Here is a 27270-nt window from a genome sequence, read left to right on the forward strand (position 1 = left end):
TCCCGGGAGGGGGGGCTGTGGTGCATCCCCTGGAGATGTTGGGCTGGGGGCTGCGGTGTGTCCCCTGTAATATTGGGTTGGCGGCCACGACCTGTCCCCCTGAGCCTCTGGGACAAGGTCTGTGGCGTGTCCCCGGGGAGCACAAGCGATTGCTGTGACATGTTCCCTGGGATGTGGGGAAGGCTGTGGGGTGTCCATGGGGGCGTGGGGCATAGCCGGGGGCCTGCGTGTGGCCAGGGCAGGGTGCTGGGGGTGGGTGTCCCGCTCTGAGCGGGCGCGGGGGTCGCCGACGGGCAGCAGGTTGGGGCTGGGTGGGGAGGCACTTCTGGAGGGTGCTGCTGGCGATGTGCTGGTGCTGTAATGGGGGTGTTGTGCTTGTTCTCGCTCCCCCTTTCTCCTTGCCGTGGCAGCATTTGGGTGTTGGAACGCCGAGATTGGTAAGTCCTTCCTCAGGTACAGCTACACTCAATGCCGGCTTTGCGGTGCTGCGGGCTCGACCCTTGCCTTTGCGCGGGGAATGAGTACTTCAGCTCACACCTGCCGAAAAGTTGTGTGTGTGTGTTCCTGCTTCAGAAATCAGCGGCTGTAAAATGGTGGTTGCCCCATGCGGGCTGTGGTGTTGCTGGGCATTCAGAGCTCCCAGAAAATGGTATCCCCGAGCTCCCCATTCCTCGGGTGGCTGCAGGATGCAGGTGCTGAAGGCAGGAGCAGCACAGGCTCCTCACTGTTTTGTCCTCAGTGTTGGGCTTTTCCCTTGTTTGAAACAGCCTGGGACAGCAGAGCTGTTTATAAAAGCCACGCTGTGACGGTTGTTACTGGTGTTTTCCTGCTTAAAGATTCCCCTTGGGCCTCCGTTAACAGAAACCCCTGTTCTGTGTTTGCAGGGGCTCAGTGCTACTTGCTTGTCAGCAATGGCAAAGCCTCAGAGCAAGGATTCTGGACTGAAGGAGAAGTTCAAGAATCTCCTGGGGCTGGGAACATCCCGGGGAAGTTCAAAGTCATCAGAGGGCAAGCAAACAGAGTTTATCATCACTGCAGAAATACTCAAGGTGTGAGAACTGACCATAGTAAAGGTGGGGATATCAGGCTTGGATTACCTGAGCTGGGAGGATCGGAAGGAGGGCTTGCTCATCTCCTTTTTGTTTTGACATTTATTCCTTCTCCGATCATGCCTTTTTACCTTATCTCTCAATTTATTTTCCAGTGAAATGGATGTAAAACTCACCTACTTTGAAATTACATCATTTTAATTATTCAGTGTTTGAATACTTTTGAGATATTTGATAGGATGGTGTTGTCTTATGTCAGGTTACAGGGAGTTTCCTCAAAATACATTGCTCTTTTTTTATAATCTCAGCTTGATGCAGTTTATGTGATGGCAGTTAGCACAAGCTGGAAACTGTTTCTATTTTATGAAAATCTTGCAATTTTGTGAAATTAAAAAAAAAAAAAAAATTGATTCCAGTAATTTGTATAGCGAGTATGTAAGCAGAATAATTGGCACACAGGGAGGAAAATGCATAAAAGGGAGGAGACCAGAATCCTTCCCTGTCTGTGCTGGAGCAGCCAAGCTCTTACCTGCTCTGGAGCCAGACTTATTGTCCCTCCTTTCTCTGCCCTTCTGTGAATGGGGTGAGTGCCACAGCCAGTGAGTTATTACCTTTCCTGAAGAAAATGTGTTCTGTCTTGGAGGTGAAAAGCTGCTTGGCTCCAGTTCTTTGAAAGTTCTAGTTTTGACAAATCATTTGCTAATGGAAAAAAGGTTTTGGAGAAATTTCTGAAAAGCTCTAGTGATGACTAGATCATTTTGGAGAAACGTGTAATTTATTTTTCAGTGGTTCATGATCCCCTTTGAGAAATGGATAAGTGTTTCTAGTAATATAAACTGTTAGCTTATTTCTACATTTCTTTCTAGGAACTGAGCATAGAATGTGGATTAAGTAATAGGATACGAGCAATCAGTCAAATCTGTGAAGTGGCAAAAACAAAAAAAATTGAAGAGGTAAGTTTCAAAGTGTTCAGTGACTATTGGAAGGATGAAAATTTAAGCAACAGCTTTTAACCTATTGTAAGAGGCTTCTGTAGTTTAGACTGCCTTTTAAAATTTATAATCCCGGAAGCTGTTTTGTGCTGTCCAAACCTCTAAAGGGATGGCTCACATGCCAAGAAATTAGTCTTGTCCAGCCTGTCAGCTGTGGAGCAGAGAGGACATAGCTGACAAGCTTCCTGAACTGGATGGAAGAAGAATGCTGTGAATATTCAGGGCTGTTCAGGACAGTTCACAGGAGTTGATGTCAATCCTGTATGAGAGGGGTTTGCTAACTCCTTGTATCTTGTTAATAAGCAAACTCAAACTGATTTTAAACTCATCTTGTATTTGATTGAAGGTTTCTACACAAATATTCACACTGAAGTGTGTGAGTGAAGAACTTCAGTTACTGGGGTGCAGGTTGTCACATAGGATGGGATTTGTGTGTCTCGTGATTTGTCAGAGAACTCCAGACATGAAATCCCTAGAGATCTTGTTCGTTAACTTGCCATAATTAATGACTGATGTACCGGGTAAAGATCCCAGAAGCAGCTTAATTTTCCTACTACTGCCTGTCTCCTGGGTTTGTTTGCAGCATGCAGTGGAAGCAATATGGAAAGTGGTAGCTGATATGCTCCAGCCAGAGCGCCCCGTCGAAGCCAGACATGCTGTTCTTCATCTGCTGAAGTCAATCGTCCAAGGACAGGTGAAAACAAACAAACTATAAAAAACCACTACACTTAAACTAGGGTTTGTGCAGAGTATGAACATGAAAAATATTGGGTGGCTCTTTTCTACAGATTTCCACGTTTCTTAGTTTGGTTGTGCCTAGTAAATGGGAAGAAGCATTTTAAGTCAAGTCTTGGTTTGACCTCATAACACAACTTTTCATACAACTCACAGAAAACCTTTCTGTTTTGGGGCAGTGTTCTTGAAAAAGAGGAAATACTTTGGTTTAAGTTCAGCATAGTACAGCAAATTTTATATGGTCTTTGCCCAGACCTATTAGTCTTAGTCTGCAGCTGGTTTTGATGTTTCAGCATGTCAAGTATGCAAGAAGTTCTGTCTGAGACACTTGGCCAGGCTAGGAAAGTTAAGCATACTGTGAATTCCTCAGATTCCACAATGTGCTATACAAACGTAAGACTGTATCAGTGTCCTGAAGAAGCAGGGGTAGATGCTTACGAAAAGAATAGGCGTTGGTTCTGGTTTGTTGGCTTGGGTTTTTTTTAAATGCTCTACTGGCAGTGCTGGCAGTTGTGGTTTCCATGGATTACTTTGTGTACTGGATGCTGTCTGTGTGTTGCTGGACAAAATGCCTCCATTCCTGAGTGCTGATACAACAGACTGAGAAGACATGAGCCTTTGTCAGTAGCCAGTTGAGGTTGGAGGTATTTTCAGGAGACTTTCATAGCCTGTCAGAAAAGAAAATAATTGCAGGCATGAAGATTACTGTTATAGACCTTGGTAAGGTCCAGGCATTCACTGTTATTCCCCCCTGCCCCTCCTTTTTTTTTAGGGTGAGCGATTAGGGATTCTCAGAGCACATTTTTTTAAGGTTATTAAGGACTATCCCTCCAACGAAGACTTGCATGAACGGCTTGAAGTGTTCAAGGCTCTAACGGAGAATGGACGGTACATCACCTACTTAGAAGAAGAGTTAGGTGAGTATTGTCTGTACCCCTCTTCAATTTGGTGGGAGTAAGTCAAGGGACAGGCACTTAGTGATACAAGAAAAAGGCAGTGATAACACATCTGCATAGAAAGCATGTTGTAACCACTTGTTTTCCTTTTTTAGCTGACTTTGTACTACAGTGGATGGATGTTGGTTTGTCTTCTGAGTTTCTTCTGGTTTTAGTGAACCTGGTGAAATTCAATAGCTGCTATCTGGAAGACTATGTAGCTGACATGGTCCAGTAAGTTGGTTTTTGTTTTTTTACTCCTACGTGCTTATTCTTAGTAAATTACAGGAGGCAGCTGCAGATCAATATACAGATAAGTAGAATCTTTTTTGACCAATCTGGTTCTGTTTCATTCCAGGTCATACCTTACATTTCTCACAATTATTTGCTTTTCAGTTCTTAAAATTTCCAGGTCTGTTTTAGTTTAACTGCATGTGCTTGCCCCATTCCATGCCGTGGGACCTGACTTCATTGCTTAGTCTCACAAAGGGTCTCTGCTGCTGTGTTAGTGTAGGCAAACTGAGTTGCATTTAAGTGCAACTTAAAGCTAACTTTATAAAGGAGGTTGTAGTGTTCAGTGTCTGTAGGAGTGGTATCAACAATGCCACAGTAAGGGGAATGATGGGTAAAATAACATGCCAGTTTACTTGTCTGGTTTGGTTCTTCGTAATTTGCCTAATATTAAGCAAACAATTACAATTAGATGTTCTTTCCTAACAGCAAGATATGCCTCTTGTGCATTCAGACTTCATCATCTGTGGACATAGAGGTCAGTAATTTGAGTCTTTCTTAATATTTTAGAGTTCTTTGTAATTCTTTGAAGCTGTAACTTTTGCAGATAAAATCAGATCACAGACTCTCAGTTTATTCTCATCTTACAAGAGAGCCAATAAAATGTTATGAAGTATTTGTAAGCCATTAGATCTTGTACATCAATAATCATTTTAGTCTAAAACAAACAGAGCTTCAGTGACAAGCAAATAGATTTTTCAACAGTGCTTTTTATGGTTTACTTTCCATCTTACAATGATTTTAAAAAAACAAAAACAAAACAAAAACAAAAAAACAACCCAAACATCTCTGTATTCCTTTTGACTTCAAGAATATTTCCTGGGGCTGCCAGGTTAGCATTTGACCTGCTTTATTCGTGGAGAAATTTATAACCATTTTGTTTTTCTCTTCACCAAAGATTTCCCTGCAAGTCCTAGATGCAGTTGTTTGCTATAACTGTCTGCCATCAGAGAACCTGCCAGTATTTATTATCACTCTGTGCCGTACCATCAATGTGAAGGAGCTCTGTGAGCCGTGCTGGAAGGTTAGAACTTTATTGTAGTTTGGGGTTTTTTTTAAGGAGTTTGCTGTTTGGGCCTCATAGAGGAAGTGTCAGATGTGCCTGTGCACATTTTCTGTAAATTTCAGTTTGGTTTTAAGAATAAATTAAAAATCATTTCAAGTATTAAGGGATCAGCACATGGTTAGTGCAAGTCCTGTCATGTCCATGGAATTTACCCATAGTTTCCTCTCAGCTGATGTGTCAGGCTTCTGCTGAAGTGGCTGGACACATTAGATAATTAGATACTAGATTACAATTAGATATTGAAGTGTTCTCTTTGAATTTGCAGCTTATGCGCAACCTTTTGGGAACTCATGTGGGACACAGTGCCATCTACAACATGTGCAGGATCATGGAAGACAGGTAAAGCAGGTGTATCTAACAAACCCCAAGGAATTCAGTAGAGGTCCTGCTGAGATAGATAAGGGAGTCATGGACCTCAGTAGAACAAGCTGAAGGTTCTGGTGCTTAGAAATTAATTGCCTTCCTAGTTGTTCTGCTGAAGTGCTCAGTTTTTGGCTTTTCTGTATTTAATTTTCCTTTGTTTACAGTTGTGCTAAATGATTTTCTGCTTTTAATGTTTGTAAATAGCAGTGCAAGGCTCTGATGTGTAGCAGCTGGGAATTCCCATTGTGACAGTATATATTCCTGTTGACTCTTGTCTGTTAAAATAGTTGTAGTGTGGTCTAAGGCTTTCCTTCCATCTGGTCTTAGAGCTTACATGGCGGATGCAGCGCTGCTGAGGGGAGCTGTGTTCTTTGTTGGGATGGCTCTGTGGGGTGCTCATCGCCTCAATTCGCTCAAGAATTCCCCAACTTCAGTGCTGCCTTCATTCCTTAAGGTAGGATGGGATGATGGAGGAACTTTTTAATCAGGTATACATCTGGACCTGTACAAATTGAGAACAAGAATGTGGTCCCCTACACTGAAGAGATCTCTGTATGCCTGAAAGATGAGACAGCAGTTGGGTATGGGGTGACACGTGGGGAAACTGTAAAACAACAGTGGATTTAAGTTTGAAACTGAGGCCTCTTTCTGCAATATCTTTGTTGACCAGAAAAGCAAAGTCTGAATTCTTTTTATTAAATAGCTACACTGTGGGTACTTTATCTTAAAAAATAAAAACAAAGCAAAAACTTTTCCTCCTTCCAGCGTGTGGCACAAAAAATGAGGGACAGTGCCTTCATGGGCAGCCTCAGAGCTCTCTTAAAATTTTCTTATCCAAGTGCATCAGGCAGGAATTACCAGCTTTAACCTTATGTGTCTGCTCTTTAAAATGAGTCTGTGTTTGACATCTGACCTACATCTGTTTGCAAGAGTGCGTAACTGCACTTTATAAAATGGTTCTTTGCCCTTTGTGTGTATAGTCTTGCATATATTCATCTCAGAACTTCAGGCTAAGTTCCTAATTAATAAGGCATGTTTTGTTTGAATTTAAGAGGGTTTTGATCCCTGCTTTCCAACTGTTAACTGGCTGAAATGCTTTGTGTTCCAGGCTATGACATGTCCCAATGCAGTTGTGTCTTACGAGATCGTTCTGTCCATAACACGTCTAATAAAGAAGTATGGGAAGGAGCTGCAAGCGGTAACGTGGGATATCCTGTTGGACATCATGGAGCGATTGCTGCAGCAGCTGCAGGTAAGTGTTGAGCCTGTCTTCATGTGCTTTCAATCAAAAGACCTTGCCGTAAATATTTTTGCAAATTGATCTCCTGTTTGTACACTCTAGTGAACTTGGAAGCTGAATGAAGGTTTAGCCCAGTTCTCAGTACTGTGCTTCTCAACCAACTTTTCTGTTTGTATTTAAAAGTTAGCACTTTCTGGTAAGGTAGAACTCTTTTAGGAGTGTGTTTGTCTCCGTTTCAGAGTCTGGAGAGCCAAGAACTTAAGTCCATTGTACATGATCTTTTGACTACAGTAGAAGAACTCTGTGATCAGAATGAATTCCATGGCTCTGAAGAGAGATTTTTTGAGCTGGTAGAAAGATGTGCTGATCAGAGACCAGTAAGACTTTACTTTTTGTCGTCCTTTGTTGCCAGTTGAGTCCATTTTGTAACTCAGTACAGTTGAAAGTTGGGATTTCTAAAATGACAAGTGGTCAGAAAATCACAGCGAAGGACTTAGATGAGCCTTGTCCTTGTGGTGGTGGTTGGGGGAATGGATATATTGTATTTGCTTATACACTAAAAAAAAATTCTTGATCTTTCCGTGAAAGGAATCTTCTGTATTAAACTTGATAACATACAGAGCTCAGTCCATTCATCCTGCCAAAGATGGCTGGATTCACAACCTGCAGATGTTAATGGAGAGATTCTTCAGGTATGAAATCATAACTTTGTGAACACAAGGCACTTTCAAATGTTTCTTGCCACCTTTTCATGTTATATAATTTTATTTTCTGAAGTTCTAATGTTAGTAAATGACTGCTAAGAAGTACGGTAGTTCCAGGGCACAGTACATGAAAGGGTTTTGTTTAACAGAAGAAAAACTTTCCACTGAGTTATTTATGCTTCTCTTTAAAATTTCCTTTATTTCCATTGGATGGTGCTGTTCCCATTAGCTTAGGCAGTTCTGTGTTTCACTCCAGCGCACTTTAGTTCTGACACCAAACAAGACTTTCATGTTAAGCATCAGGATTGCATATGGTTATCCAGAATTAAAGTTATCTGGTTTTGAATTGGTGCTCCTAAAAGTATTCTCATGCTCTAAAATATCAACATACAGCAATAACAAACTTCTGTCTCATCTGTGAAATGCTGCCAAAGAGCAACTCTTCCCTGGTGCTGTTTGTTTGGTTTTAAATTTGCTCACCAGGGCACTTGTTCTTCTGACACGTGCTTCCTAGTTTGGATTGGAAATGGGAAAACTGCAGGTACAGGTCTCCAGAAGTAGTGAAAGCTGAGTTGGGATTCCAGTTTCCATTTGTCTTGAATCTGATTTCATATGTAGAGACATTAACTGAAGGTTCAGCTGATCTCTAAAGGTTATTATTCTAACTCTTAAGAAGTTTCTCAGTTTACTTTAGTTTTACTTTCCTTTTCTCCTCTCCCCCCTTCCCTAAAAATCAGCAACTTTATTTTATTCATCTTGAATTTGCTCTTCCCATTTTAGGAACGAAAGTCGTAGTGCTGTTCGTATTAAAGTTCTGGATGTCTTGTCCTTTGTCCTGAGTATTAACAGACAGTTCTATGAGGTGTGTCTTTATCTGTTTCTGATGATCACATGTGAGATCTTAAGTGGGTGGGAAAGGCTTTGGTGAGGCATGTTTTATGGTGTGCTTCAGGTTGTCTCTGCTGCTGGGGAATGCACAGAACTGTGCTTTAAATGTTGCACACAATAGGCCTGTTTCTTTAGGATGCTTGAGGGAGGATTTGCCTTTGGACTGTCCTTAGCTGGATGCAGGTATGTGCAGCGGGCAGTGGGAGCTGCTGTGTTTCAGAAGACATGCCTGGTTGGTATTTGCTTCCCTGTTTAAGGTCATTAATTCCATATACATTTTGTTTTGGAAGAAAGGGCTGTCACCGTGAGAGATGCGGAGTTTATTTAAAAGCTTTATAAAAAGATGAGATCTGGATGTAATCTCACATGTTAGCAGATTAATTTATCTTGGTGCTTGCAGTTTAAATGCAGTCCAAGATGGAAGGTGTCTGAGAGAGGAGTGACAGGAGAGGTCTGGGGATGTCTTTAGCTCCTGGGAATGTACCCAGAGTGTCAGAGGACAGGAAAGGGCAGAGATGCTTCTTGGATTCCTTCAAGATCTGTGAAAACATGATGCTGTTCCATGTTTCCTCTCTCTCACAAAAACCCAAGCCCTAGAAATCCCTTGTCAACAGTTTATTTGAGCCTGGGCTATCAAGTCTGTAGAATAGATGAAAACCAAAGCAGTGAATCCATGTTCCAACAGAAGTCATAAATATTTGGAGGGGTGGCATGTAGAAATACTTAATTGTACAGAAGAGGAAAGATCAAGGAACCAAACAGTTGAGGAAAAAAGCCTGATACCAGAATATCAGTGTTCTTTTGTTTGTAATTATTTGTCTCTTTAACATGCTGATTGAATGACTGACAGCAAAATGTCGAGGCTCATTAAGGTCTGTCCTCTTGCAGGAAGAGCTGATAAACTTGGTTGTGATCTCTCAGCTGGCTCACATTCCAGAGGATAAAGACCATCAAGTCCGAAAACTGGCCACTCAGCTACTTGTTGACCTAGCTGAAGGCTGCAACACGCATCACTTCAACAGCTTGCTTGATATTATAGAAAAGGTGAGGCAGAGTTTGGTCACTTGTCAGTAGCATCACCACATTTTTTGCCAGATCCTCTTACTGTGCCTGAGGAGACTAAACCGGGACTGTTACCAGGTGTGTGGCTCAGCAGAGTATTGTAGAACTGCTGGGTTTTGGAGGGTGCAGGTCTGAAGGGCAGAGCAGAGGAAGCTTCAGAAACCCTGTCAACACACATCCAAGCTACCTGACAGGGCTGGCAGAATTTCCAGTGAGGATGACTTGCCATAGTCTTTCCTGACCTTCCAGGGCGGAAGTAAAGAAAAGGTGTGTTGCTTTTGTTTTTAAAAGGTGGCTGCACATTCTCTTTCATCTCCTTCTGAACTGGAAGAGAGGGACTTGCTGTCATATTCAGCTTCTTTGGAGGATGTCAAGACAGCGGTTCTTGGGCTCCTGATAATTCTTCAGGTAAATGCTGCAGAGCATTAAACCTGTCTTTTTCAGAAACGTCTTTTCTGGACTTGGCTTTTTAGATAACTGTTCTCCTACTGTGAAATATTCCAACTTCTGTTTTGTCCACTTAATATTTTAACTCTGGTTTTGGTTATTCCTTTTGCTTTTGGGTGTTGTGTGACTGTCTGCTAAATGTTTAGTGTTCTTAATTTCCATTCTACAATGAATCTGAGTACATTTTCTTGTGTGGAGAGCAGATGGATTCCTAAACTAGCGGAAAGGGAGTGGTTCATAACTTTGCCCAGATCCATTGTGTTTGGGTAGCATGTCCTGAGATACAGTTGAGCAGTTGTGAAGAGCTGCTTGTTGCAGCCAGTGCCCTTCTGGAGCCAGGCAGTTTCTCTGGATTCTCTGCAGAGGTTCTGTCCAGAGCCATCTGTTCATCCTGCTTTCAGGAGCAAGCTTTTGCTGGTTTTGCTGTTTTTCTGGAATGTTGTCAGTGCAGACACACACTTCTGAATAACGAGTGTCAGCCTGCCTTTAATCTGTGTTTCTTTTTCTCTGTAGACAAAACTCTACAGCTTACCCTCCAGCCATGCAACGCGGGTGTACGAGATGCTGATTCACCACATCCAGCGCCATTATATATACGCGTACAGCCTTGCTGTTGCTAGCAGCATCAGACTGCAGGTATGAACAGTAACCAAGGCTTTCAGGGCAAGAGCTGTATTCTCTCTTTTGAATTCTGGGGTGGCAGGTGGGGAATGTGCACTCTGGAGCCTGCCAGCAGTAGAATTAAATGTTTTTTGGCTAACAGGGGTATGTGTACGTACTGTAAGAACAGAAGTGATGCATCCTACGGAACTGGCCAAAGCATCTATTAAAAATGTCTTTGTACTTTCAAAAGTATCACATGGGGAGGTAGGAGAGTATTCCACTGGTTTGGGTTTTGAGTGATTCCAGTGTCTTCTCTGTTACAGGTATTTGATTTCCTGCTGATGCTTCGAGCAGACTCCCTCCACCGTCTTGGCCTTTCCAACAAGGATGGAGCCGTGAGGTTCAGCCCTTACTGTCTCTGTGATTTTGTGTAGGTTTCTCATTGTGTTAAGCAAAAGCTGCTTTCCAAACTACTTGGTATTTTTGCACGAGCTTAGTGGTCCAGCAGTAGCAATCTGCAGTTGTTCTAAATCTTCTAAATCCTGATGAATCAGCTGCTAGACAAGTCTATAGTTACAATGTAGGATTGTCTCAACTAATAATTCATTGGTGAATTGTTCTTAAAAATCACTTGCCAGCGGAGCTCTCAATCTCAGACATGAAATCTCTGTTCCTGCTCACAAAAATATTTGCAATTTCCTGCCTGAAACCAGTTTTCACATTGAGGTTTGATTCAATGGTTTCTACAAATCTGGCTGTTTTTAATTTTATAGCTTGGTCTGAAGTTGTTTGTGTAACATGCCACAAAAGATATCTTTCTAAATTTGCTATGGGCCTGGATAGAAAAATCCCTCATCTAATTAGACTCTCGTGGCTGTTGGTCTACTGGGCAATGCCATGGTGTTTAATTGAAAATGCAATTTACATGGTTGTTTGGTCATTAAACTGGCTACGCAGTAGGGTAGATTACATGAATAGGCTGTTGTGATTTTACGTTACATGTATTTTTCTCCCTTTTGATGCAGAGAAGCAGAGAAGAGGGCTTCTGAGAAAAAGCCTACTGGCACGCTCTCTCCACCTTCAGGCAGTCCCAGCGTGCCTTCCCAGAACGCCACCGTCCGTGTAGGGCACCTGCCCTACTCAATGGTCTTTGGGGTCCTCCTGCAGTGTTTGAAGCAAGTACGTCCCCTCGTTATGACATTTGTCATCTTTGCATAAAACGTGTCAACTGAAACCAGCTGGCTGGAGAATTCTAGCCCAGAGTATCTGAATAACGTCTGGAAAGCAATACGTATATCCTTCTTGGGCAGAATCTATGTGTAATTGTGCAGGTTCTCAACCACCAGTGGGAGCACCAGTTCAGCTCTTCAGAAGCTAAGCAGAGCTTTCATTTCACTCTGCTTTTTGCAGACAAGGGCAAAAAAATGTGTTAAAGATTGGATAAGTCATCCTGTTTCTGAAAGGGCATCTGAAGCTAAAAAAAACCCTCCTACTGCAAGTTTTTAAAGTACTGAAACAGTAAACGTTTCAGTCACTAATAAACTGTAAATATAAATTGTTCATTAATGTTGTATTGGACATAGTTATGTGCTATGGGGTTGTCTTGCTCTGGAAGTTAATTTGTGCTGGTAGTTAGGAGAATTAATTTCTGGCTCTATCTTTCTGAGCTCAGTCAGATCTGGATACAGAAGTTGTCTTCGAGTCTGTGGTGCCAATATTGCACCTAGAGCTGGATGACAGACAGGAAGTAACTTGTGACAGCTAAATGCCACTTCTTTTTATGTAGCTACCGTGACAAGATACATCTGCCTAGGAAATGGCATGTTGTCTGAAATTGAATTGGTCTTAATTTCAAACTAAACTGAAATAATACAAAAATTTTCCACCTTAACTTTTTCTTTCTTCCCAGGAGACAGACTGGAAGGTGTTGAAATTGGTCCTCAACAAATTACCTGAATCCCTACGCTATAAAGTGCTATTTTTAACCTCTCCTTGTAACATAGACCTCCTGGCCTCTGCGCTGAGCTACATGGTAATGCCACCCTACTGATGTTTAATCACCAGATCCTTAGTTTTCTTGAGAGTTGATGGGGGGGGGGTGGTGTTTTGAGTGTTTTGTTGGGTTTTTTCCTTCAGTTTAATAGTTTGAAGATTAGCATGCTGGTTGTCAGTCCTCTCTCACCTTCCCTTTTTGTGAGGGCTGTTTTAGGTACAGGAGTAGGTAATAACAAGGGTTCTTTAGCTATATGCAGTGCCTGTCTACTGCCTTTTAGAGAATATTTTTAGTGTGAGATGTTCTAACTTACTGTGTGATGTATCAGCTCACAGACAAAAAGACCACCGACAGGCTCCATGGCACCCCAGAAGGCTTTTCTCGCACTGATTTGCATCTGGCTGTAGTCCCAGTACTGACGGCATTAATATCTTACCATAATTATCTGGACAAAGCTAAACAGGTACGGGGAAAGGAAGAGAGTGTGTAGGGGGGGACGGTGCCTGAGCCTCTGTAGTAGAGCATTTTCTCATACTAGCTGATAGGGAGACTTAAGTCCAAGGTAAGACTGCCCTTTTCTGTTCTAAAAAGCTGCATCTGCTATATTTGGGGTGGGGTCAGGGGTGAAAAAGTACTTTGCTGACTTTGTGCAGCAGTAACTGTCTGGTCAGCTGGATTCACTGTTCTCTATCCATACCTGTGCCCCCTCACAGGTTGCTGAGTGACTTTATCTTCTGCTGGAAGACCCTGATAAAGATAAAAATTATGTTTAATCAGAAATATAAATATTAATTTTGAAAATGTCTACTTGATTAAAGGCCCATATTAAGATTTTTGGCCTAGAATACATGCAGCACCATTTAGGGTTCTATTTTAGTGCATTTTGGATCAGAATTCCTGTGCATCATACAGGCCTTGCAGTGGTGATACCTTGCAAGCCATTCTGAAATGCCAACTGAAGTCAGGAGATGGAACATCAGAGGATTTCTCTTTCCCTGTGTTATGACTTTTTTTTTTTTCTTTCTGTTTTACTCTTGTAGCGTGAGATAGTGTATTGCCTGGAACACGGTCTCATTTATCGCTGTGCAAACCAGTGTGTGGTGGCACTCTCCGTCTGCAGCGTCGAGATGCCCGACATCATCATAAAGGCACTTCCTGTCTTAATAGTCAAATTAACCCACATTTCTGCTACAGCCAATATGGCCATCCCTCTTTTAGAATTTCTTTCAAGTAAGTTGTAATGTTCTAGTTTTAATCTAGAGTTGTAAATGTGTTGTTTGCACTAAATATGGCTATTTTGGTGGTGTTAGTGATGTGAGATGCATTTTAAGGGTTTCTTGAGTTTTGGTGATGCCCTTGCACCATCCTCAGGATATAGATGTTTGATCATCTCTAGTTTGTTACTGGTTTTCTGTGTAAAGCATTTGCACACACTGAAGGTAGAGATACCCTTTGTGTCGTGCAGTCATACAGTGATGGGAAATACAAAGGTGCTTTCTTCACCTTGTTGCCTATCACTTAAATAGCATGAAATTATGGTGTTAACTCCCATGTAGAAACAAAACAATTCAAATGAAACCAAACTGTGATACTGAATAGCTTGTGTTCAGACCTCACCTGTGTTGGTTTTCTCCTGGAACGGTTCTAGCTCTAGCCAGGCTGCCTCACCTCTACAGGAACTTTGCAGCAGAGCAGTATGCCAGCGTGTTCGCCATCTCCCTGCCGTACACAAACCCTTCCAAGTAAGTTCATAGCAAATGTGCTTCTTCCTCACCTGTAAAATTAAGAGGATGAGAAATGCTTTTTTTGTACTGCTTGGGTCAAGGTTTTTTATAGGGTATCACTCATTCTGGTATCGCCAGGCTTCTTCTGAAGAAGGGACATACTCAACCTTAGACAAAATACCTGTTTTCTTGAACAGAACTTTTGAGGGTATTTTTCTTTATACTTACAGTAGGTAAAGGAACAGTTCACATTGGAAAGTCCTTCTATTCAGTTCTGGGATGGCAGCATAATGCAGCATTAAACTCTGTGGAGATCTTTCTACTGTTTTAGGTTTAACCAGTACATCGTTTGCCTGGCTCACCATGTGATAGCTATGTGGTTCATTCGGTGTCGCCTGCCCTTCCGAAAGGACTTTGTCCCCTATATTACAAAGGTAATGGACACTACTGCATCAAACAGTACATAATAAAAATGATGGCTTAAAAGCTGGTTTGAGAAGTTTAAAGATTCTGTATGAAGCTAGAAAAATTCTACTTTTCTAATTAACGTCTTTTTCAAAACTGTAAGTTCTTGTGCATTGGCCCATGATTGCAGTCTCCCAGCTGCACTTCCTAGCTGTTGTAACTGTTACCTGTTTGCCTCAAATTGGCAGGGTCTGCGCTCCAATGTCCTCCTTTCCTTTGATGACACACCCGAGAAGGACAGTTTCAGGGCTCGCAGTACAAGCCTAAATGAGAGGCCAAAAAGGTAAATTATATTTGACTCCAGCAGGTCTTGTGTTCCCTGTTGTAGTGTTCACGCCCTTCCCTGTGTTCCTCTGGAGGAGGCTGGGTCTAGTTATCCAAAATCTGACAGTGCATTTAAGCAAGCAAAGTAAACCTCTTTAGGTTGGGGGATTGGTGAAAGACAGGCTTAGGTTGGTAAGAAGTTGGAATCAAACCAAGCTGACAGTCTGACAGTACGTATGAGGACATCGCTGACTGTTCTGGAAGCCTTTGCAGTAAGGTGTGGGGTATTTTGTTCTTAATTTTTGAAAATCAACAATACTTTCAGGTTGATGTGTGTCAGTACAGTGCTACCAGAAGTAACAGAGAAGGGTAGTACCAGAAGCAATAGAATACCATGTTCATATTGATAGTGTTAACTCCTTTTGATAATTGATCTGTAACAACTAATTAAATGATTGCCAGAGAAATTGTTATGATTAGCAACCTGTAGAAATTGAGAGGGCCAGTGCTGTGTTTTTCCATAGTATTATCTGTCGAGTCAGTGTCCTGGGGGGAAAGACAGCTGCCTTCTGCGTGTCTGGATGTCCTGATTCTTTTTTTAATCTTGAAGCCATTATGTCAGTTTTAAGTAAAGCCTAATGTCTTTAGAAGTCAGAATGTATCTTGCCAGCAGTCTTTCAAAGTAACTTTTGTCGGGATAGGAGAATATTCCTTGGAAAGGCATTCAGGGTTTCTCTAACGTCCTTTCACCTGCAGGGCTTACCTAAATTGGTTCACTTCACTTGCTTCAGTGTTAATGTGCAGTAAGCAGCCAGTGGCATTTGAACCCTGGGGAAAGTGCCTCTACTTTAACTGCAAGGCTCAATGAGTATCTTGCAATGAAGAAACACCATCCCTGCCCTGATGCTATAGCTGTGAACCCTGTTTTGTGTTTCATCTCTCCCATCTCCTCCTCTTTCATTCAGAAACTTGGAAGAGAAGCCTTTTGACACCCGTCTCTCAAAATTTCAACTAATCTTTTTTCCAAAAACCTGTTATATTCTACCAGGTTGGAATACTACTGTATCTAAAGGCTTTTGCTAACGCTGCTGGATCACTTTCCACAGAAATCTCTGCTGAGGAGTGTGGGCTGTACTCAGGCAGCAACCTGAAACACCAGAATGGCAGGATGCCACTGCCTCTGAGTCTCGGAGCTTGAACTCTGGCCAAGGGAGAGAGGAAATAGCTTCGAGCAGATATCTGTTTCCTTTCTTGAGAAGCATGTGTGCTTGGTTTTAAATCCTTAAGCCCAAAGAATAAGGATTTCTAGGCCCTAGCTGAGGTGCTGGGTGTTCCAAGAGATGGGGATCCCAGCGGTTCCCAAGGTTACGGGATGGCATGATGGTGGTGTAGGTGATTATCTGGGAGTATGGGCCTGTGCTCTCTGTAGTCGCATCTCCAGCTGTGGTCAGAAATGATCTGTAGGACGTTGTTAGGAGAAGAAGAACAAATAAATTCTTACCCCTCTAGGAGGCAATCAGAAATGTAATAATTCACTGAAAGGAGGGTAGCAAATAAAGCATGTTTAGAAAGAGCCAGAAGGGTTAAATTAGTATCTGCATTTTATATTTGGGGATGTGAACTGCTGGACCAACTGTTATGTCCACATCAGTACTGAGCCAGGCATGCATCTCAACTGAGACTAATTAAAGTGCCTTTTAGATGTTAATTGCTGTCACTTCCCAAGTGTGGCTGATGCCTGGCAGTGTAAAGGCTGATCTTCCTTTCTGTTCCAGTTCAAAGTCAGGTGGGTTACCTTGAGCCACCTGGAATTAAGATAGTTTGTGTGACAGAAAAGTGTCACTCGGTCAGCAACAGCCAAGAGGGTGTTTGTCATCTTGCCCTTCCATCTGTGCAGTGTGAGAAGGATCAGGCTCGTAGAGATGGACTTGAGCTGAGCTAAGGGGCACCCCTGGCTGGCCGTGGGTGTTTCTGTGATTCAGGGTAGAAACTCAGATTTGGGCCAGGCCTAACAGAGGTAGAAATGGCCAACATATCCCCATGTCTCCTAGAAAAACGTGCCGCTACCTGGTATGAGTAAAGCTTTTTAGGATCTGGTCTCTGTGGAAGTAATCAGGTTTTTAGCTGTGCTGAGGTGGTGAGTTGGGTCAACACAGGACGTGGTTGAACTGCACAAAACTTCTCAGACTTGAGGAGTTTGTGCCAAATTAGCATTCTGGTGCTCTTGCCTTTGTTTAACAGCGCAGTATTCCAACTTATCATTTCAATCAGTTTTTTGTTTTAACTTGTACTAATTTCATTTGTTTTGTAGCATGTTTAAAATCTTATTTTCAAAAGGTGGTTTGTCTTTTTAATGCTTTCAGCTCTGCTTGTTTGTACGTTTTAATTTATTTTTTTTCCTTTTTTGGCATTTGTTTATTTTACATCACCCTCCGGGATCCCCCAATATTGACCCTGTGACCTGTGACCTTTCAACCTACATCCCTACAATGATTTCCTCCCTTCCTGTGACCTCTTTTGGGGCTTGGTGCTTCTCCACCTAGTAGTTTAAGACTAGCCAAAAATGCAAAGCAAGGCTTGAATAACTCTCCTCCAGTGAAAGAGCTGAAAGAATCCTCTGCAGTTGATGCCTTCCGATCCCGCAGCATCAGTGTGTCTGAACATGTGGTCCGCAGGTAGAGGCACTTTAAATGGGGAGAATCCAAGAGCAACTCAGCACTTGGAAATTTTACTGCAAGGGTGGGTGGAAGCAGGGGGGAATTGCATGTGGGATGCTTGCATGACTTTGTTACGCAATAAAAAACTGGCCTTAGCCACAGTCAAAGGTTTTGAGAAAGTATCATGGGTATCCCATGGCTTCCCAACGCCGGCTGTTGGGTTGTCACATCATACCCTGGATTGTGTATGATTACTTTGCCCTGTTCTCTCATGCTTTAGCCACAACAATTTCTATTTTCAAAGTAAAGATGGTGAAGGGAGGGGAAAAACAAACAAACAAACAAACAAACAAACAAACAAAAAGGAAAAAGGTTGCATTCTGTGCAGGTGAGAGTCCTGATTAAAACTCAGTAAAACTTCGGCCTTTTAAGCAGTGACTTGCCCCAGCAGAGGCTTTTCATACTCTGCAAACTTATGTACAGGACCTCTTCCTGAGCTGCAAGGAATGGTTCTCGCCTCAGTTTAGGATTTGTTCTTTGAGGCAAAGGGAGCTGACGGAAATGTTCTAGTCTAAAGTATGATGCCATGAAAACCTTGATTTGTCTTTCCATAGAGCAGTGAAATGTATGCTCAGCCCATACGCAGCTACTGCTTTCATGACTGAAGAAAACACCTTTTGATTGCAGACATTGATTTGCTCACATGAAAGGTGGAACAATTTGTGTTAGTTTTTCAAATGTATTTCTGGATCACTTTCCATGAATGTTAAACTGTTGTCTGTAACATGTTGGTTTAAAATCTGAACCTGAAGATTTGTGCCTTAATCTCTAAGAATTGGTGTCAGTGGAACTGTATTTTCTGTGGTTTTAATTTTGACTATAACTATATGGTATTTGGGGGAAAGACAATGAAATGACTGAATTGTGACTACAATTCCGGCACTTCATCTCTGATATCCCCATTAGTCTATTAAGTGATTTTCTTTTCTTGTATTTATGTTTAGTAAATAAAATTGCAGTTAATTACCCTTAATGATGCCAAAGAAGTTGCCACTTGATAAAAAATTTGGCTGTACCTGAGCTTAGTTTGTGTTAAGATGGCACGAGGAATTGTCTTTATAAAATATTGCGATTCAGCCTGTTATTGCAGTTGTTTTAAATTGCATTGCTATCTTGGCTGATTTGAAGGCAGAGTTGCTCTCTATTCTTGTGCCAGTTTCCTGTTCAGAGTGCAATTTTTTTTCTATTTCAAGTTAAATTAGGTTTTACAGAGCTATTAAATTTGGAGGAAAAAAAATCAATATATGAAAGGGATGCAACAGAGAAAAACAAACCACAGGATTAGAATGTTAAGTCTGGAGTGCTCCGATTTATGGCTCATGGGCAACATGTTGCCTGGGAAACTGTGCAGGTCACGGGACGCTTGCCCTCGCTCTAGATTAGTGAACTCAAAGCATGGTGCTGCCACTCACTACTTGCTTGGTGCACTTGCCCATGGGCCACCCATCATCAGAGAGCACTGGCCTGACAGTCAGTTGATGGACATTTAAACATTTCTCAGCCTCTCAAGATAAAATATGCTTCCTGGAATGACAATCTACAAAGCACAATATGAGGCTGATCCAAAGATGGTTTTATTATGTCCTGGGTTTAACGTCTGGCCACCTCTCTGATCTGGCACATGCATGCATCGCAGGTTGTTCTGCATCACGCTGTCTTTCGGGTGACAGGGACAAGCAGGTTGCAATGTGATCTGTTAGTTGGAAACATTCTCTTCTAGTCGGATACAGACATCCATCACTAGTTCGAGCCTGGGCTCTGCGGATGAAAATTCAATGGCTCAGGCTGATGACAACTTAAAAAATCTCCACCTGGAACTCACAGAGACCTGTTTGGATATGATGGCTCGATACGTCTTTTCAAACTTCACTGCAGTTCCTAAGAGGTAGGGGTCAGTCGGTGACCGTGAGAGAGACGTTTCTGTTTGAGGCTCATATTTCACTGTATGAGTGGAAAATTACCGTGACATATTGAGTTGCTGGCAGGCCTGGGCTCTGAAGCCATTCCTTGCAGATAAAATCTGGCATGGCTAAATAAGAGGTTAGACAAGAGAAGTCCATTGGAGCCAACCAGCCTTTGCCTCGGCCTTGAGCTGTCCAGAAGGAGATGCCTTGAAGGCGTGCTGTCTGTGAGCAGTGCTTTGTTCCGTGTCCTTGCTGGATAATCACAGTCTTAGCTGCAGAACCGAGTGTCGTGCCAGCTGGCTTCAAATGGAGGGCATTTACTTTTCTCACTAGCCCTTCCCAGAAGGCGACTCATAGCTCAGACAAGGTTCGTTCCTTTCTGCTCTGTGATGTGTGTCCAGGATTGAACTAGACTGCTCTGTAATGTGTGTCAAGTAGTACTGCTGTCAGTTGATATTAAGTTCAGCTCATCCCTTATCCTGATGGATAATGCGTGTGTTGATGACCAGGAGGTACATTAAAAATGCTGTATAAAGGAAAGCAGGCAGTACCTCCTCTGTAGTTACATGAAATCAGCCACCTGCCTAGGCTCTGCTCTGCACTGTGCTCATCACAAATGTGTTTCTAGGTCTCCTGTGGGTGAGTTTCTGTTGGCTGGAGGAAGAACAAAAACATGGCTGGTTGGTAACAAGTTGGTGACCATCACTACAAGTGTTGGAACAGGGACAAGGTCCCTGCTTGGCCTAGACTCTGGAGAGTTCCAAAGCTGCTCAGAATCAAGGTAATTTTTTGTCCCCATTTCCACCGGACAAAGTCACTTAAACCGCTGTTACAGTGCATCTTCTCAGGTTTTCCTCTTACTAGAAGAGGAGTGTCGTATTTGTCCAGCATGACATATTTCTTTCTCAGAATCATTAATATCTTCTTTCTCCACAGCTCAGACCCTGTTTTGCAAGTGAGACAAACTAAAGAAGCTCCAGCAAAACTGGAGTCTCAAGCTGGGCAGCAGGTTTGCAGAAGCTCTCGCAACAGAGTCCGATCCATGTCTGGTAAATTCCTATCCTGGAGTTTTTCTACCATTTCTGGGTCAGTGTTGCAGGTTTAAGAGTCCAAGTGCCTGCTGAAGAGACCCATGTCTAAACTAATTTCAGAATCTGGACCTGTCTGGCATTTAATAGCTGTTGGTCTCAGGGGCAGTGGTGCTCCTCCTGCTTACCTCTCCTTGCAGATTTAACCATTGGTTAAGCAGTGGGCACTGGCAGTAAGAATCACTGATGTTTATCTAACTTCTTGGTTTATAAGAAATGCAGGGAAGTTGCAGCTGGTAGAGGAGCTTAAAAGACTTACTACTTCTGAGATATTTTTAGTGCTAACTAGGCATGGCTTTCCCTTCTCTTTTGTCTGCCGTGCTAGGTGGTCACGCCTTACGTGTTGGTGCCTTAGACAGCTCAGCCTCCCATTTTCCCAGTGGCTCCACTTCCCAAGGGACACAGGGTCCTCCTGCTCCTACATCTCGCTCAGAGAAGACTAATCCTGCTCCACAGACACCTCTGCAGAAAGAAAAAGCAAACCTAGCTGCGTATGTCCCGCTGCTGACACAGGGATGGGCAGAAATCCTAGTGCGCAGACCTACAGGTATCTTTACCTAAGTGTGGAGTGAATTCTTTTGACTTGCTGAGAAACAGAGCCTGGAAGAAGATGAAAAATCCGTATTTAGTGGCAAAGGGATCTCTTCGTTGCTTACTGCCTCTTGAAACTCTGATACTTGATTCTTTGCAATCACTCTTTAGTGTTTTAACTCTGCAAAAGACCTGTGAAAAGGTTGAAGCAAGGACTTAAGTTTACATATTAAGTACTGTTAAAGAAATAGAGCCAGATAATACCAACCCTACTTTGCATTTCCCATTTTTACACTGCTGTGTGATCTTCCTTGACAATCGGTTTAGGGGTGTGTTTTAGCTTCCCATGCTGGATCCGAGATGAGTGAGGCTTATGTCTAGAGCAGCTCCTACATGTGTCTGCTGGTAGGGGAGGAGTAAGGACGTATTTGGGGTCAAAATTCTCCAGTACTGATATCACTGAACATTAACAGGGAATTGTAAATTTTAGCTGAAAGTTGCTTTCTAAGAAAATAACTGACCTGATATCATTAATTAAAATACCTGAAGTGTTTTGGATGCCTTTTGGGAATGTGCAGTAGTCATGAGTTACTGAGGATGGTTTTTGAAGAGCTTGGGGTGAAGTACAGAGCACTGGGAGCTACTTACTCAAAATAGGAAATGAATCAATTGATTCTGCCACATCTCAGGAGAAGTGAGAACTTGCTCTGTTTTGATCTTTACCTGCAAAATTCAAAGAATTTGTGCATTTTTCAGTGTGAGTTGTAAACTTTCTGGAGTTGGGAGTGCTTAAGGTTTTTCCCTAATTTTCTCTTACCAGGTAACACAAGCTGGCTAATGAGTCTGGAGAACCCGCTCAGTCCATTTTCTTCAGATATTAACAATATGCCCCTGCAAGAGCTCTCTAACGCACTCATGGCTGCAGAGCGTTTTAAAGAACACCGAGAAACGGCTCTATATAAATCCCTCTCTGTCCCTTCCTCCAGCTTGGCCACCGGCACAGCCAAACCATCGCTCCTCCAGCGTTCCAACACAGGTGAGGGATGTCAAGCCAGCAGCGTGTCCAGCCTAGCTGTCACTTGTCTCTTTAAAGTCTGTTGAAGTTACTGCAGGTCTTCTAGAACAGTAAATTTGAAGCATGAGGAATAACATAGCAGTGAGAAGGGGAATTGGTTCTTGTCCCTGGAAGATTTCAGTGAAAAATTCCCTTCCTCCTTGCTTCTGATGTTCCATCAGAAAAGTATCTCTCTCTCTTAAAGAGAAGAAAGAGAAGAGTAACGGAGCTTCTTTGGAGGAGTATTTTGTTTCATGCTTGCTGTTTCCCAAACAAAAATGATCAAAATCAAGGATCTTTTCCCCTCTTCCACTTGTTTGGGGCTGATCTGGGCATCCCATGTGGGGATGGATCTTCCCATGAGTGTTTCCATTTCCATTTGTCTTCAGTACAGGAGTTTGTGTTGGGCCCTGAGCGCTGGGCTCCTGAGAGAATGGCCAATTGCAGACCCTGCCAGCGTGGCTCACTTAGTTGCCACTGTCTTTGCAGCCTGAGATAGCAGGATAAAAATCCTGTTGGCTGCAGATTTATTCACCTCTTTAAAGGAACCTTTAGCCTTCTGACTGGTGCAGTTGAATCGCTTGAGTTTCTTTTGACGCCTTTATTTTAAGATAGTGGCCAGGGCTTTTCGCTATATTTAGTTTGGTGCTAGTTCACTTCTGAAAGAGCTCTTAATGTTGGGAGGTTAATGCTGACCAACAGCTGAAATTTTTAAAGCTTTAGGTAATCCCTGCTCAGAGCTCTTATCAGCAATATCTAACACTGAGGCTCTCGGCACTGTCAGAACTGAGCAGTGGTAACAGCAGACAAGGCTTTTCTGGGAAGCTGACGTCAAGGTATGGATTGTTTGGAAATCTGGTAAAAATGCTAATTTTCAGGTTTGTTTTAAACAGAACAGGGTATGATTTTAGGATTTCAGAATGCATAAACCCAAATTAGACTCCAAATGAAATTATCATCTTTTTAAAAAAAAAAAATAATTCTTATCCGCGAACACTTTTATTGACTCCTGTGAATTTGTGGCTTATAGGTGCTAGCTGATTAGTTGAAAGAAGCACCCACCTGCATGCCACTCCTGTGGCAGCCTGAGAAAGTAATTTTGGGCACATTCTTGTTAACACAGCTTTATAGTAGACTTGCTGGAGCTGGCTGGTAGATGGATGTTTTGAAGTTTTGCTGCCAGACTGTCATACGCATGTTCTTCCTCTTTGGAGGTTAAAACTAAGTGGATCTTTATCCATATTTCTACTCTTCAGACTCTTCCGTGGGTTTAAACATGACCTTTTGCCAAAAGTGTGTAGCTCAGAAAAAGCTCAGACTGGTTTCCTGCGTGTGCTAGGATATTGCAAAGGAATTTGGTGTTTCTAAAGCTCCCAAAGATGCATTCTGCGAAACAGAGCACTTCAGTCTGCATTGTTTGAATGTGTTTATGCCTCTGTATTCATGTTGAGACCCTGTACCCTTAAAGTATCCCTTTGGCATCTAGTGAGCTTATCCCAGCTTGTTCTTTCCTTTGTTTTTATTTATTTATTTATTTATTTATTTATTTATTTTTAAATAGGCTCTTGGTTACATTTTTAAACTCTGTGCTTTTTAATTTTTTTTTTTTTTCATATAGTCTCTCCTTCCTTTTGATGTAGCTGCTCACTTGATTTCCCTTTGCAGTGGCCTCTTTCTCTTCCATGTACCAGTCCAGTTGTCAAGGGAAGTTGCACAGGAGCATATCCTGGGCAGGTATATTTATATATCTTTAAGGAAAAAAAAAAAAAAAGTATTACCATAGAAGAACACCTCTGATTCATAGAAAATGTGTCCCTCATACTTCATTTCCCCCTTCCATGTCTCCTGTCTGTACCCAGACTCATTACTCTCAACAAATGGGATCTTGACTAGCATGAAGAAGTCCAAGCCAGATCCAACATTTGCAAGTGCAGACAATTTCTTACAGCAACTTTTGTTTTAGCGGGGGTGGATTGTGAGTTCATGAGGCAGAATGTTAAATGACCTGTCAAAATGTCTGAGTGGCTTGATTAATTGAATTATTTATTTTCAGCTTCATTTTACAATTGGCTTTGTGTTCTGCTTAATGTAAAAGCAATTCTAAGAATAGCACAGTATGCTACAGGACAAGCTACCCTGAAACAAAGTCCCATGCTGCTCAGCCCACAGGAATCTGTCAGAATTGGACACAGAAAAGATAAAAGGAGCTGATACATATAACTTTCATATATATATATAAGTTTGACATTACAACAGATGCTGGTTAAAAGTTTTTTAAATAAAAAAAAGAAGAAATATATTTCAGGGAGTAACCTGCTAAATTCTAGCTTTTTTGGAGGCTCTGTAGTAGTGCAAAATCTTTCTCCACTTCAGTAAAATAGACTTTGTAATTAAATGAAGTGGAGATCAAATTGCATACCTTATGAGTGCAGCACCTACAGTGCTTTGATAATCTGCAATGCTTTGTGATTTTAATTAGAGGGTTGAAATGTCTTTCTGCCTTCTTTCCTTCCCTGGAAAATTCTCCGTAGAGCAGCAGGGTATTCTTAACTGCTGGTTGTTGTTGACATAGGCCTCTTAAAGCAGCACAAAGATGCTGCAGGAAAATATTTTTCTGTACTTCTCCTCTCTGCTCATATTGTTCTCTTCCCACCTAATTAGTGAGTGGTCACATTATTTAAAAACACCAGCAATCTTGGCAGTAGTGTAAGAGCTAGGGAAGCTTGGAAACACTGGATATATGCAGGTGTGTTCTGGCTTGGACAGCTAACCAGATCAGCACGTTGTTTTGGGGTTTTTTTTGGTTTGTTTTCTGGTGGGTTTTTTTTGTTTTGTTTTGTTTTGTTTTGTTTTTTAGAAGGTATGTGTGTGCAATGCTAACTCTTAATTGCTTCTTTGAAATAACTTTGGTCCTGCGAGCTGAAATCAATCCAGGAAAAGCTGCTTTAGTGATTTTTTTTTTTCTTTTTTAATTTTGCTGATTTTCTTTTTTTATGTGTGTGTGCTAATTTTTTAATTTTTATTTTATTTGGAAAACAAATCTTGGCCTTTCAGATTGGTCTTCCAGTCCCTTGTGTGCATAATGGGAAGCCTCCTGTTCTCCAGCCTTTTCCTCAGGACAAAAAATCAAGGCCGAGAGGAGCCTTTGGTCAGGGTCACTGCCTGGAGTAGAGCCAACGTTAAGTGCTGCGATAACCTCCTCCACCGTAGGCAGGGCTTCCAAGGAGCTCTCTTGTCAGTGTGGTTTCATTGACTGTTTGTCTGATCCGATGCCACACACAGGGCTCCCAGCATTGCTGCAGTGCATGTGTTACTCTTGCTCTCTTGTCCTTTCATATGTCTAGGGCTGAATTGTTTTGCTTCTACTGAGACATACTAGGAAAACTGCCAAACTGCCAGTAAATGGCTCCTAGTAAAATTGCTATCTCCTTCTAGGCCCCTACAAGGCACAGGAGCATTGCATTTCAATCCAAGAAAAACTTTACTTTTTTGCACACTTGCATAGAACTGATGTCTTCATTGCCTGGATAATGATGAACCTTTAATGATAGTCTTGTACTTTCTTACATCTCTGTAGTTCCTGTCTGTCCTGATAACTGAGCATTGATGTACAAGGTCCCATTTCCTCATTCTGTCCCCTGCTTGTTCATCAGTAACAATTGGAAACAACCTCCCTTATTTTGCCCAAAGCAGACGCAGCCCTTTGCTGTGAGGGTAAGATGATCAGTTACTCTATGTAAAAGGGGAACCAGGAGCAAGTCTGACATGACAAGAAATCAAAGAACCAGAGCACTCATTCCGTATGGCCTTCCATTGAAATCCCGTAGGGAAAAGGCTGGTACTTCAGAGGAGAGGACGGGGGCCTGCCAGTCTGTGCCTCTCTACAGACTTCAGTTGTTCTGCCTTGTGTCTCGATAGAATCAGCCGTGGTGCTGGAGGAAGGGAGCCCGTCAGAAATGGAGCTAAAGGAAACCGAGTCCCCAGTTGAGTCTCCAGAGAGTGAGGACATTGACACTTCATGTTCTGAGCAAGTCCTGAGCGAGGAGCGGTTTGGTAAACCCCAGGAGTCTTATAGCAGGGTAAGAAGAAACAGGTTTACAGTTGTGTCCTGTGTGACAGCCCCGTTGTTAGACACACGGGAGAATTGTCTGTGCCCAGAGCAATCCCTTTTGTCACCCTCTGAAAGATCTGACTAATTATATTAAAAACCACTCACGATTGAGAGTTTGGGTGGCTTGTGAGGGACTGCATGCATAGCAGCAGCCCTGAATACCTGTTGTGTTCAGTCCTGGGTCTGCGCTGCTTTGTGCTTGGCACCTTGCTGCTCACCTTTCTCTGGAAGTGCCAGGGGTGCCTCCAGCGTTACCGTTTTCAGCTTTTATTCCACATATCAGGAAAACTGTTCAGCTTTGTTTCTCCCTCTTTAAGTCCTCCTCAACCTCCAGCCAAGACGAGAAGTCTCTGAAGTCAGAAGACCTGGTGGAGGGTGGAATTCCCATCGGGAGAGTCCTGCCGTCCCAGGAGGGCCGAACACTGGAGGAACTTTCCTTCCAGCCATCCCAGCCCCTCAGCAAGTCGAGTTCTTCCCCTGAGCTACAGACACTGCAGGAGGTCCTCAAAGATGCAAATGGCAGAGAAGTAACAAGGAGGCTGAGCACAGAAGTGAAATCAAAATCCCAGTCTGGGAACCTGGAAGGGGAAGGGCTGTGCAGTTGGCTTGGCAAGGGGGAGGACACCAGAGTGACGGGGTCAGGTGGGTTGGATGGCACCGGGCCTGTCACCTCCCCTCGCTCCCCCTCCGGGCATCGGCCCCGAGGCTACACCATCTCTGACTCTGCCCCATCAAGGAGGGGGAAAAGGATCGAGAGAGATGCCTTCAAGAGCAGAACAGCAGCCTCCAATGCTGAGAAAGTACCTGGGATAAACCCGAGGTGGGTGGAGGGACTTCTCTGGAGCTAGAAATTACGAGCTCAGAATTGCTATAGCCACAGCTGGATTCATTCAGAGTGGTCCGCTGGTTCTGTGGGATCTACGAAACAGTATCTTGAAAAAAAATAGTATTTCTAAAAAGAAAAATTAATTACCTGTTTTATCATGAGCTAATACAGACATGTTGTACCCACTACCCCCAAATGAACTTTGTGACTTAGGAAAT

General features: G+C 42.6%; 1 protein-coding gene across 6 annotated transcripts in view; it reads left to right on the forward strand.

Moving 5' to 3' along the window:
- The first annotated feature begins 290 nt into the window (after positions 1-290).
- TSC2 (TSC complex subunit 2) overlaps positions 291-27270 on the forward strand; it is a 33567-nt gene continuing 6587 nt past the window's right edge. Inside the window, exons 1-34 of one of the 6 annotated variants that reach the window (XM_026859014.1) lie at positions 291-437; positions 885-1049; positions 1916-2002; positions 2625-2735; positions 3549-3693; positions 3828-3945; positions 4432-4480; positions 4901-5026; positions 5334-5407; positions 5759-5885; positions 6540-6683; positions 6911-7048; positions 7260-7363; positions 8156-8237; positions 9152-9307; positions 9617-9733; positions 10286-10408; positions 10699-10805; positions 11401-11554; positions 12285-12407; positions 12697-12831; positions 13409-13598; positions 14017-14110; positions 14424-14526; positions 14746-14840; positions 17365-17496; positions 19259-19423; positions 20071-20223; positions 20379-20491; positions 20856-21077; positions 21882-22097; positions 23781-23849; positions 26034-26194; positions 26544-27046. In XM_026859014.1, the coding sequence (XP_026714815.1) occupies positions 345-437; positions 885-1049; positions 1916-2002; positions 2625-2735; positions 3549-3693; positions 3828-3945; positions 4432-4480; positions 4901-5026; positions 5334-5407; positions 5759-5885; positions 6540-6683; positions 6911-7048; positions 7260-7363; positions 8156-8237; positions 9152-9307; positions 9617-9733; positions 10286-10408; positions 10699-10805; positions 11401-11554; positions 12285-12407; positions 12697-12831; positions 13409-13598; positions 14017-14110; positions 14424-14526; positions 14746-14840; positions 17365-17496; positions 19259-19423; positions 20071-20223; positions 20379-20491; positions 20856-21077; positions 21882-22097; positions 23781-23849; positions 26034-26194; positions 26544-27046 (4694 nt within the window). In that variant the 5' untranslated portion in view covers positions 291-344. The remainder of the gene's footprint in view (positions 438-884; positions 1050-1915; positions 2003-2624; positions 2736-3548; positions 3694-3827; positions 3946-4431; positions 4481-4900; positions 5027-5333; positions 5408-5758; positions 5886-6539; positions 6684-6910; positions 7049-7259; positions 7364-8155; positions 8238-9151; positions 9308-9616; positions 9734-10285; positions 10409-10698; positions 10806-11400; positions 11555-12284; positions 12408-12696; positions 12832-13408; positions 13599-14016; positions 14111-14423; positions 14527-14745; positions 14841-17364; positions 17497-19258; positions 19424-20070; positions 20224-20378; positions 20492-20855; positions 21078-21881; positions 22098-23780; positions 23850-26033; positions 26195-26543; positions 27047-27270) is intronic. The other 5 variants (XM_026859015.1, XM_026859016.1, XM_026859017.1 and 2 more) reach the window with 5 other exon arrangements.

Source organism: Athene cunicularia, assembly GCF_003259725.1.
Source record: "Athene cunicularia isolate RWA chromosome 14 unlocalized genomic scaffold, athCun1 chr14_part1, whole genome shotgun sequence".
Lineage (NCBI taxonomy): Eukaryota > Metazoa > Chordata > Aves > Strigiformes > Strigidae > Athene > Athene cunicularia.